At 30.4% G+C, this 12,587-nt stretch overlaps 2 protein-coding genes across 2 annotated transcripts in view; one reads left to right on the forward strand and one right to left on the reverse strand.

The window, feature by feature from the left end:
* The first annotated feature begins 4,684 nt into the window (after window positions 1–4,684).
* On the forward strand, window positions 4,685–7,488 carry qm (geranylgeranyl pyrophosphate synthase quemao). Its single transcript, XM_031975440.2, has 7 exons — window positions 4,685–4,898; window positions 5,886–6,040; window positions 6,110–6,254; window positions 6,338–6,458; window positions 6,540–6,679; window positions 6,736–6,838; window positions 6,923–7,488. Exons 1-7 carry the CDS (start codon window positions 4,842–4,844, stop codon window positions 7,153–7,155), a joined length of 954 nt encoding a protein of 317 aa, XP_031831300.1. The 5' UTR covers window positions 4,685–4,841; the 3' UTR covers window positions 7,156–7,488.
* Window positions 7,489–8,993: 1,505 nt separating this feature from the next.
* Cad96Ca (tyrosine kinase receptor Cad96Ca) overlaps window positions 8,994–12,587 on the reverse strand; it is a 39,643-nt gene continuing 36,049 nt past the window's right edge. The window contains exons 8-9 of the mRNA XM_031975772.2: window positions 12,274–12,579; window positions 8,994–11,727 (exon numbers count right to left, since the gene is read on the reverse strand). Of these exons, the coding sequence (XP_031831632.1) occupies window positions 11,491–11,727; window positions 12,274–12,579 (543 nt within the window). The 3' untranslated portion in view covers window positions 8,994–11,490. The remainder of the gene's footprint in view (window positions 11,728–12,273; window positions 12,580–12,587) is intronic.

Genomic DNA, 12,587 nt, shown 5'->3' on the forward strand with positions numbered 1-12,587 from the left:
GGATTTATTACCATAACTGTCAATGGAGATAGTTATGAGTGGATCCCAAATAGCTGTCTACATTCCACCAAAGAGAAATATTCACGGAAAAAAGGTAATGCTCTGCGTATGTTGAGATATAGAAGATAATTTGCATTATGAACTGTTGCGAACAAATTAAATATTAAACACAACAATTTATCGAGGATTATTCTATCGACTGAACATAAGATTGATGCAAAAAGTGATATTGCTGCAGGCTAATGCAACATCACACGTGGCAAGGATAACAAAGAAAATGATGGAGTATTGGAGCGGAAAGACATGTCACACCCAGCCTACTCTTCTGATCTTACTTTAAGTGATTTTCATTTATTCCAATCTATACGGCACGCTTCAGAAGGCGCAGATTTCATCGGATTCGGTGATATCTGAAGATGACACGACAAATAAATAGCTTTTGGTATAATAAATACTATTTCCTCTGAGACTGATGTTTTCCGTTAGACGGGTAATCCACCAATTGCCAGAGACGTGGAAAAAGGAAAAAGGAACGTGAAAAACATTGCATAAGCGAAAAAACAGTACGAACTAACAAAACCTTTTAATATATTCATAAACACGCATGTAACACTACAAAAGTATTTATAGCCGTACACGTCGTCAATCTTTTGAAGGTCAATTGCGGTAGTTTGGTATTCTATAATTCTACAAAATAGGAATTTAGAAAACTAAAATAGTCCGAGATTTTTGTACATTATTTTTTCCAATTTATGGGGCTCTGCTTCTCCACCTGCACGTCCATTCTCGAAAAACTAGCTTCACCCACACCGACCCGCATTATGTAACTGAAACTTATTTATGCATATTAAACAACGTAGCAAACTTACCACTCACACCGGGATATCATTCACAAATTCGCACTCGCTCCGGAATACTGCACAATGTGCCAACAAGTGCTGGGACTTGACACTCTCGTCTGATTGGTCAGATTTGTAGGTGCGCGCCTTGCTCACGCCTTGCCATTTCCAGACTTACATTTGGATTTCTCGGAGCGGCCGTTCCTGCCTCTATAACATCACGAGTGCCAGGTTCCCAACACTTAACAGTACGTAATACAGCGGTAACTAGTGATGCAGAATTATTGACAATATGGATGTTTATTCCTATCGATTGGACCAATTATGAATCGAAATTATTGTAGCATTGATGTAATCTGCCAAAAACTCTAAAATCGCTAGTTTAAGCTTAGCTATGAATGATTACCTTGTATATATAAAAATCCTTCGAACCTAATAGGACTATTAGTAATTGCGAAATAATAATGTAGGTGCGGGAGGGACTTTGTCGCTCTTTTTGCACTCTCACCTCGAAAAACTAGCCACACTAACACCAATCTCTATTATCTAAATGAAACTAATTTCGATGTAAACATATGAACATAATATCTATGAATGAAGAAAAACATATAATACGATACATATTTTTGTATATAATTCAAATAGTAAAAGAGATTGGCTATTGTATGCATAGGGACAGTGGTGGTTCGCGTATAGGAACTGTGGAACTGCAGCACTCCCAATTTCCACTTGATATTATCGATAACATTTAATAGAATGAGTCCTTTTTTCTTTAATTCTTTCTTTATACTTCTATAATATATAAAGTGCCGGTATGTTTAGTGTTAAAAACCAAATAAAATTAAGTATACGTCCTACAATTAGAGGTTGGTGTCTTTATATTCAAACATATTAACAAGCGGTCTAATAAAAAATATACAGGGTGTCTCCCTTAAATGAGAACTCCAAAATACCTTTGTTATTTTTACTTAAAAAGAAACTTCTTAGAACAAAATCAGACTATTAAGGAGGTAATTGTTATTTTTTTTATGTCGAAACTTAACACTTTATGATTGCTGAATTTGTAACGTTATATTCAAAGTACACTTCAGTAGGTGACATTTCGGTCTCTCCGACAGTTTGCTTCAGGAAAATGTTTCATTACAGATTATTTATTTATTTAATTCAACAATATTTTAATTTAATATTGTTATTTAGAATTTATATTAATTTATATCAATGAGTTTCATATATTAGAGAGATGACTTAACATTTTGCACTCCGAGTTCCTTTCACATTTATTTTTCCATAATTCTGTATTACTTTGAGTGTTTCACTTAAAGTGTATTTCGAAAGACGATTAGTTAATAGTAAACAACGTATACAATTCTTTTTACCAATACCATTAAAGATAGTATAACAACATAATACAATTAAAAAATGTCACACTTTCGAATAAATCTACTGTCTAGTCATATTCGACATAGGAGTGCAAAAGGTTAATGGCTAGCAGAACAGCGCAGAGGTAAGAGGGATCTTTCACTATGTAGCCTTTGTGTCGCGTGGTGGCATTAGCATGAGAAAGTGCAAGAGACAGACACAAAGATAGCACACGCGTAATATCTTTAACTTATCGTGTTAGGATTGTGCTAGCATGGAAACTCTGACATTGAGTGATATGTAACATTTACCTTCTACAAATATATAAATATTAATATAAACATGACATAAATCATACATATTTAAAAATCAAGATATATATTTCATATATCATAACTACATGTTTCATACAAGAAAAGTATACATATTTCTTTTCACAATATGTACAAATACAACATTACACATTGTTAATAATGTTTAGAATCTTCTTCGACATCTATGACTTCCACTATGCATTTAGATCAAAGGTGGCCAAACCGTGGCGCATGCGTCAAACGTGGCACATTGAATGATTACAAGTAGCGCATTACATATCTGAGCCGATTTATTCTTTTTAAGTGCTTCAATAAATGTGTGCCTTTTGAATTCACGTAAATTAATTAATTTAATTGCGAGATTGAGTTATTCCTTTTCCTCCTCTAAGCGAAGTAGATCCTACTTCTATCCTTATTTTCCTATCACAACCGTAAACATAAGAAGGTCGAAGAGGTGCTTCAGTTGTATGGCGCATCTGAACTTGTCTGTGAACAAAATTAACGTATGTCATGCAATGGTTGGCCAGCTCTGATTTAGATAAAGACTTGTATAATTTTTCAACATTTGTACACGTTAAATGTTCTTACTCGACGCAATGCAAATTTTTAACTAATTTATATTTGAAAATTGTCGACATTCAGCATACCCAAGCGTGGCCTTGAATATTAATCGCTACTGAAAATTGTTAGCAACTTCGTGTTTCTATTTTAAAATGGTAAATCAACTAAATAAACTCCCTGATTAACAAAACTTCGTGAGTTTGTAGTATAGGTAACGGAGAATAATATTTTAAAATTTAAGAACCTAAAGTCGCAGCTACGATATTCTGTAACGTATGTTTTAATTACTGGATGTAAATTTTGTAAGCACTTTCCAATCTGAATTTGACTTTTGGCAAATTTAAATTAAAATTTTACCATTTAAGCCAAATATGTTAATTTTTATCTATAAAGCAATGTATTTCGAAGAATTATAGTCCTTCATAATAATATATCCTTTAACAGTTTTCAATCTCTACTTTCTAACTTTCCCATAGTCTTTATCAGGTTAAAAGACTATAAAAATTTTCTTTCAAAACTTCTTAACATGTTCAACATTTATAGATTTTTCAATATCAAGAACGGCAGTTTAAGCGTTTAATTAAGTTTTCTTTTACTTTCCGAAGTATCCATCTTTTATCAACCCCGGTTTAACCCTTAGTGTCATGATTTTTTATTACGCGTATAAAAATTTCTATTGGTACATTTTCGTTCATGTATTACAGTAAAAATAAATAAAAAATCAGTGTAACAGTTTTTTGACAGAAAAAACATTATAATGTTAAGCTATTATAAATTTTTATATAATTTTACCATTACTGCTATTGGCACTAATGTTACATGGAGAGTAAGCGATACTTATTGCACAATGCAGCATGCGTATAATACACATGTGATCCTCCATTTACACGACAGCCTTTTTACGCGAGTTTCTGATTTATGCCATAAATTATAATTGTGTTTATGCTGTACCGTTCATACACGATGTTAATTTGTGCAATCTAAATTTACAAATAAAAAATTGCTTTCGTTGCTTATTGAATAAATGTTTTAAGAATATTACTGCAAAATTTTATTCAAATCAATCGAGTAGTCTTTGAGATATTTCTGGTACCGATTGTGAAAACTTCGTTTCAAAGAAAAACGTTTTTAACCTTTCACACTGGACAATATTTTTCATTAAAAATATTTATTATTTTTTAGTAAAATTCATAATATTTTGTGCAATCGTATGTTAATATATTTATTAACATTTGTATTAACTATTTGTTTGGAAAGTCTCAATCAAGGATTCTAAAGTGTTCATTGCAATCTCTAATATTTAAGCGCAAACTGTTAATGAATACAATATTAATTGCATACATCGTTAAATACAATAAATTCAGAGCTATATTTTCAATTGAAGAATAGTTATTGTCAAGTGATGTAAAATATCAGCTTTGTTTTAAGTTAAAATAAACGATTATATAAACGATCAATGGAAAAATGTATACTGTTCAAGAATAATTCACGAGTGAATAAACATTTAACAAAATTGTGGTGAATAATGATTTTCGTAAAGCGCGCGGTGATTGGTTTGGCTCTACTGTTTGATGTGTGTCGTAAATAACATATGGTTAAATGTTTTTTAAGCGCGCAACTCAGCACAACGTGACAGTACAGCAGACGACAAATATCATACGTACACAAGTGATACTATAAGTCGATCAAAGTTTTTACAATCATTGGTCGTATTTTATAAGGCATCGTGGTTGTACGCTCGGTAGTATCGTTCGGGTTATAGCACACGATGGAGCAAAACAAAATTGTTCCATACTCAAGTACCGGTGATAAGGAGGAAGATGAGGTTAGTTTTACCGGTGAATAATAGTTATAAACTGCTACTAAGGGATCTGTCAAAATGACAACACGATTAAACATACAAAGTAGACTAGAGTTGCTTCTTTTTTACTGACTTTTCAAATAGGAGTGTATATAAATAACAATTTAACAATAAAATTATATTACAAGGAAACAGTGAAAAATACACACCAAATGTTTCCAGATTACATTCTATTTTGTGGGTTATACTTTTAAAACAACTTTTAATTACAATTGAAGAGTTCTTGTAGAAAACACTGTAAGTCTCAAAACTGAAAAATATTTTTTTACTATTATCCTGTAGTATACAATTTAAGTAAAATTTTCCTTTTGTAAGTAACCGTCAATAGCAGCAGTCATCCATAATGCTAATAATATTGCAAAATAACATAATTATAACATAACATTCAACCTAATGTTACATGATGGTATTCCTCTTCCTACAAAATCTGATGTTTGGTGCTTACAACCTTTTTTTAGAAATTCTCTTCAATTCACTTTATTTTATCTTCATGTGGACAGAGCTTAGGTTATTTGATAAAATTATTTTGTACAATATTAATTGTGAATTATGAAATGAACATAAATAATTTAGTAATTATTAATATATATTAATCGTTTCTGTTTTATATTGGTAAAATGTTTTACCTCTAACATAAATATATTATTCGATCGCTAATATTATATATTCAATATTAATGTTCCGTTTGTATAATACCAAAATGTGCAATAGTAAACATTTGGTTCTCTTAATGTTAATCATTTTAGACATAGAGAAATATAATTTACGAATCTAGTTTAATTTATTTTTTTTTACAACAAATTAAACATTTAATAGTAGATATGTAAACGAGATACAAATATAAAAGACAATGTAAAATATATATATAGTACTATTACATAGAAATCTGTTCTTATTGTTTATTAATTGAAATAAAATAATGTTTATTTAATGGAATTATCTACTTTGTAGATATTATTGGAACCGTTTACTTACATTTTACAAGTGCCTGGTAAACAAGTCAGATCAAAGTTAGCACATGCTTTCAACAACTGGTTAAAAATACCTGACGACAAACTACAAGCCATTGGAGAAATAATTCAGATACTTCATACCTCTAGCCTTTTGTGCGTTCAAATAATTTTATTTATTTATAGCTAATTACTATTTAATTAATGGATACATGTCTTTTACAGACTCGATGATATTCAAGACAATTCTGTCTTGAGAAGAGGTATACCTGTAGCTCATCATATTTATGGAATAGCTAGTACAATAAATGCTGCAAATTATGCAATTGTCATTGCCCTAGATAGAGTTGTAGCTTTAAATCATCCAGAGGTAAAAAAAAACAAGAATGAAATTTCTTGTCCTGTGGAAAGTTTGTGCATGCTTATATTTATTATTATTTCTCTTATTATTAGGGTACACAAGTATATTTAGAACAATTACTGGAACTTCATAGAGGTCAAGGTATGGAAATTTATTGGAGAGATAATTATATTTGTCCTTCTGAAACTGCTTATAAACAAATGACTATTCGAAGTAAGTCTGAAATATTATTGTGAAACGATATTAAATGTCTTGCAAATAGACCAGACTTTACAGCCGATGAATATATTGCAGAAACTGGTGGACTTTTCAATTTAGCTGTCCGCTTAATGCAGTTGTTTTCAGATTGCAAAGAAGATTTTACCCCTTTAGCAGGAATTTTAGGACTTTATTTTCAAATTCGTGATGATTATTGCAATTTACTTAGTCGAGAAGTAAGTATAATACCATGCGCACATCAATCTTTTAATATACTATTTTAATTTTACAGTATGCTGAAAATAAGAGTTTCTGTGAGGACCTGTCTGAAGGAAAATTCAGTTTTCCCATCATACATGCCATTAACAGTCATCCAGAAGATAGGCAGCTGATGAGTATCCTTTCCTTAGGTTCGCATAATACTCCAAAGTATATACTTGATAAAATAAAACGTTATTCCTTAATAAACGGTCATCAAGACATCCTACGACAGCGGTCTAAGGATGTTGAAGTGAAACAATATTGCGTCAACTTACTAGACAAATTTGGATCTTTTACTTATACAAGAACTGTACTTCAAGAATTGGATAGGAAAGCAAAAGCTGAGGTGCAACGTTTAGGAGGAAATCCTTTGTTAATGAAACTTTTAGATGAATTAAAGAACTACAAGGATGATGACTCTCCCATTAATATGAAAAAGATTCCATCTTAAATTGTTTATTAATTGTTATACTACCACTTGATAAATATCTGGCCTTGCATATGTATAAATATTCGTACGATAACTAGAATGCATATTCAATTTTAATATCAATTTACAATGTGGTAGTATATATTTAATAATAATATTTGATATAAAGTATCAAATAATTTATATTTATTATGTAACATTTATAGGGAACTCAACAGCTTCAGTTCCACTTGTTTCACTAAACAAGTAAAATAAATTATGAATTTACTCATTTTTCAAAAACACTTTATGAATGTAAAGTATTAATTTTATTATATACAAAACGTAAAAATAAATTAAAAGCATTCCTATTTACTCTTCAATGAATTCCATATTAGTACATCTCAACAACTTGATAATATTAATATCAGTATTTAATGTATATTTCATATAATACTTATTAATGCTAAAATTGTGCAGTGTTCATTACAATAAAACAACTGACAGGAAGTCTTTAAAAGAAAACCATTCCCGTAGCTGCTTTGAAGATGTTTAAAATAATTTTTATTATAATTATGCGATATTGTAATATTTTATTAATAACTCTCATACATGTATAATAATTCACTAATAACTTATTTAATGTTGATTACGTATATAATTTATTTGTAACAATTAAATTTAACCCTAGGAATCCAAAAAAGGAATCCAAAAAAATATATTTATTATTGATTTAATTTATTAGAATAAAAATATTTTAATTTTTTTTGAGCAATTAACATAGAACACTGAAACTTACAATTTTTTCAATAATTACTTGAATCGGATAAAAGTGTGCTTTTAAAACTTTTTAATTTATTTAAAAGGATAATGTTTTCCCTGACAAATGGAGAAACGTAGTAATAATCCCTATTCTGAAACATATGTAATAAGAATGAAAACAAGCCTGACAGCTATCAGTCTATAGCACTAACATGCATCTTGTGCAAAATATAAAAAATTATCAACACTAGATTATGCTGGTATCTTAAATTTAACACATATTAAGTCCGATACAAAGTGGATTTCGTAATTATCATAGATCATCTGATTAACTTGGAATCCAACATCTGCGATGGAATTATTAACAGCGTATAAAATGCGAAGGGATGGAGGAGCAAGCGTGAAGATGATTTAAATGAATTCCTAGAGTTACTAATGATGTTACTGAATATATTCAATGCATTGAAATTTGAAGACGCGGCAGTGCTGTTTCTAAACGTCCATTCGCGAAAGCGACAATCGTAGGTAGATAAAACTCCCACAGTCGAGGAAAATCGCCTTAGGCCATATTCCTAAACCAGGCCTATCCAACAAGACTTTTCGGGGGTAAGCTCAATTGTCCATGAGCAGAGGTTTGGACAAAGCCACGGGTATACGTTTCCAAAGTGGGGGAAAATGAACTTAGTCAAAATACACTAAGCAAGTAAATTCCAGAATTTCTTTTTTCTTCAATCATTTTATAATAAAAGAAAAAAAACTATGATGAATTGAACATAAAAATATTATTCTGGTTTGGGCGATAACGATAAGCATATTGATTGAGAATTATTTTGACTTTTTCGTTTTAATCCACCATGAATGCCCCAATTATTCGCACTACTAATTATAAGATATGATTTTCAAGACAAATGTTTATTCTGAACGGGGAAACGCCGAGAAAAAGTTAATTAAGACTGTATAATAAACTATTATTTGTTATCAGAAACTGTTAATAAATCAATAAATCAGTTTACTTATAATTATGTTGTAGTAAGACGCAATAAGTAATAAAATGTGATTTATTTTTATAACAAAGAATTATACAATAACTTATTATAGAGCATGAAATATATGTACAATTTACAGTAGTGCATAAAGTTATTTTACAGTCAGCATATTTACAATAATTATCGTTATGTTATGCGAAGTTTGTTCTTAGCGAATTTATAATATAGACATAACACATCAAACAATAAATTAAAAACTTATTGTTTGTTGTTTGTCGATTGAAGACAAATTATTTTAAATGAAATATGTGAACAATTTTTCTATTCATCGCATATTATTTATACAAAATGTACTTATATCTGGCTACTGTTTTGTTGCCACATACGGAGTAAAAGTTTACTAATTTTAATATTATCTTAATCAGACAATTAATGACAATATATTGGCAAGAATTTTCTGCGATGACAGTAAGCATGTTTACCGAACTTACATCCTTCTCAAATAAATTAATTATGTAGAAAAATTAAATTTTCTGTATTCATAGTAAAATAAATACTTTGAGATAAAAACTGTGGAAGTTTTTTTTTATTATGGTTTCAGCATATCTTATGCAATGCAGCCTTCATCGAGAGACATATATTTAAATTAATTCTAAATTTGCATAAGGATCTGCAGTACAGTCATCTTTCATTATAAAGGAGAATCTTTCATTATAAATTCTATTCCGTTTGATCAGTATCTAGCACACATATGTGTAATATTATTATATATATGACTGCATATCTGCAAATATGTGTAATACTACTATCGTTCAAATATGCATACTAAGTATTTGGAATTTATCTTGCAACACATTGTAATATTTATGAATTTTTTAAGCCTCACTTTAATACGTAATTAACAATATATTAAAATTCACTTATCGCTTTTCACTTGACTTGTTTTTCAAATACTTAGTGTACATTAACATTTGTTCTTGTATAAGATTCAACGCGTTTGTGACATAAAAAATTGATTGGAACTGTGACTAGTTCACGACGCTGGTTCTATGGTAGTTTTTTTTTTGTTTACCTTGTATACAAGTCCGATAAATTTAATCATAACGCGACATTAAACTTACAATTGAGTCGAATTATAATATAAATTATTCTTTATATGTACATACCAACAAGGAATTAACTAATAAGTATGTGATCAGGTAAGAACTGCAATCGCTGCATTACAACGTAAATATATCCGTAATTGTAAAACTAATGTTTACAGTAGAATCTACTGAAGGGCTGAAATGATTGGTTCGTTATTTCCTACAATTGTAAGGGTATATATTTTCGAAACTTACTTATTCATTTCCAACAGAAACAACTTTATCGTTTGAGTTAATATAAAACAATAAATTTGTAATTGGCTATTTTGGGCCGTTCAGTTGTTTGGCTATTTCAGTTCTTTGCTAAAATTGATATATTTTGTTATTTGGAAAAACCGCATAAACTATATTTAGTATTATGTGTTGATGGAGAGTTGGCACTCGAGACGCCTTAGGCTAAAAGGACTCGGTAATTGTATAAATTAGAGATTCCTCACGGATTTTGAGAACCTTGAAATATGTTGATAAGATCACATTCGAAACAACTTTTATTCGTACATGCTACCACTGCTCGACCTTAGTTTCCGAAATACAATATTAATTATCATACATACATGTATCATATACATATTAATATTATGCATTTTTTAGGGGCAGAGTTAATTTTAAATTAAATTGAGATTAGATTTGATTTGCATTTCAATTTGGTAATAAATAAAAATAAGAACAAGTTATAATTACTATATTTATTAATATCAGGTTCCTGTTCGCCTCATGACAGCTAAATTAAATGCACTAATCTAAATCTAATAGAACTGCGGCGTATAAAATGCGATATTTAATGTTAAATATATCTTTGCGTATATTTCTGAAATTAAGCCCTAGTAATGAATGACTTGGTTGAATGAATTGGTTATCTGAATAAAGGGAAGTTGTTTAGAACAATGTTTTTAACAACACATTTTGAGATCATTTAAATAGGTGAGAAGGCAAAATTTCTACATTTTTTACGAATCGTCTATTCGTCCTTGTTATTGGTCGAATCGTGAGCTAAGGTGGAGCATATGGCCGATTCCCCTTGCCCCTGTGCACTTTCACATCTATTTTCGCTGCTACAAACGTGAAAGCTGCACTGTATTGACAAATAGGACATTATATAGATGTAGAGATCCCTTTCACTCTGACCAATTATGTCCGTATTTCTTCCAAATGCCAATTCTTCATTAACCTGTTGTATATACTCTGGCAATACACATTTTGCAATTTTGGTTGATGCATTTCTTCAATTTTTGATGTCCGTAACACCAAATTATATTAATATTTCTAATATGATCTTCTTTACGAAAATGTAAATACTTTAATGAATAAGAGCTTTCGTTCGGATTGTTTTCTTTTTATGCATGTGAACTGTAGTGGATTTGGCTTAATAATCGGATGCAAAAGGAATTACTAACGTGAAAAAAATTATTAATCGACTCTTTGAAAACTTCGCTTACTTTGTTCTTTTTACAGTAGAAATGACAATCATGATTCAACTATTTCATTTACAATTTTTCACCACTAAGGTTAAGTACATTGTAATACGAGTGATCGGGGAACCTGTCCAATTCGATATAATCAGTTTCGTCGAGTAGAAGACCTTCCGTCAAACCAACTAATTCCCCAAAGGATGGCCTGCAAGCTGGATCTTTGTCCCAACAGTAATACATTATGTTATACAGTTCTCTCTTACAATGTTCTGGCCTATCTAGCCTATAACCTTCTTTAATTCTCCTCATCACCTGCAACAGACATTTAATCTATTAGCTCGGTGCATATAAAATATCAGATCTTTTTGAAGAAAGGAAAACTTATTAGATGTTCTAAAAGAAAGTTATTCAATCAAAATATGCTCCAATTGATTCGATAGACTTCTACCAACGTGTTTTTAATGAATATGTTTCGGATTTACTATGCGGCCCATTTTGCAAAGAAATATCATCGGATCGAAATTTTGCAGACCGAAGTTGCACTGTTCTTTAATTCGTAGTATTGTCCACAAATACTTTGTTTATATTGAGTGGTTTTTGCTTATTTTGAAACAATGCTTATTTCCAAGTTTGAATTCATAACAGAAAGTTACACGAAATTTGATACTTTTTTAATGAAATAGATACGTATTATATATATTTATAAACTTAGTTTTAACAAAGTTACACTAACACTGTTAATAATTTTATTATATGTATGAATTCTATTATTTCTTACAATTATGTCATTTATCATCCTAAAATTTGAATTAATTTAATATTATTTCTTAATTGATTAACGAAAGAAAGTAAATATACCTCCGCAGCTGCTAAGCCAGGGTAAGGCGTGGAGCCTAAGGTCACGATTTCCCAAATCAATACACCGAAACTCCATATATCCGATTTCACGGAAAATATGTTATCGTATAAGCTTTCTGGCGCCATCCATCTAATGGGCAGTCTGCCCTCGGACTTCCTTTCATAGATTTGATTGGCAGCCACATCCCGAGCAAATCCGAAATCCGCGACTTTGCATGCTCGATTTTCATCAATCAAAATGTTCCTCGCAGCTAAATCTCTGTGTATAATTCCTTTGGACGCCAAATATTCCATACCTTTGGCAATCTGTAAAA

Source organism: Nomia melanderi, chromosome 8 (assembly GCF_051020985.1).
Source record: "Nomia melanderi isolate GNS246 chromosome 8, iyNomMela1, whole genome shotgun sequence".
NCBI lineage: Eukaryota > Metazoa > Arthropoda > Insecta > Hymenoptera > Halictidae > Nomia > Nomia melanderi.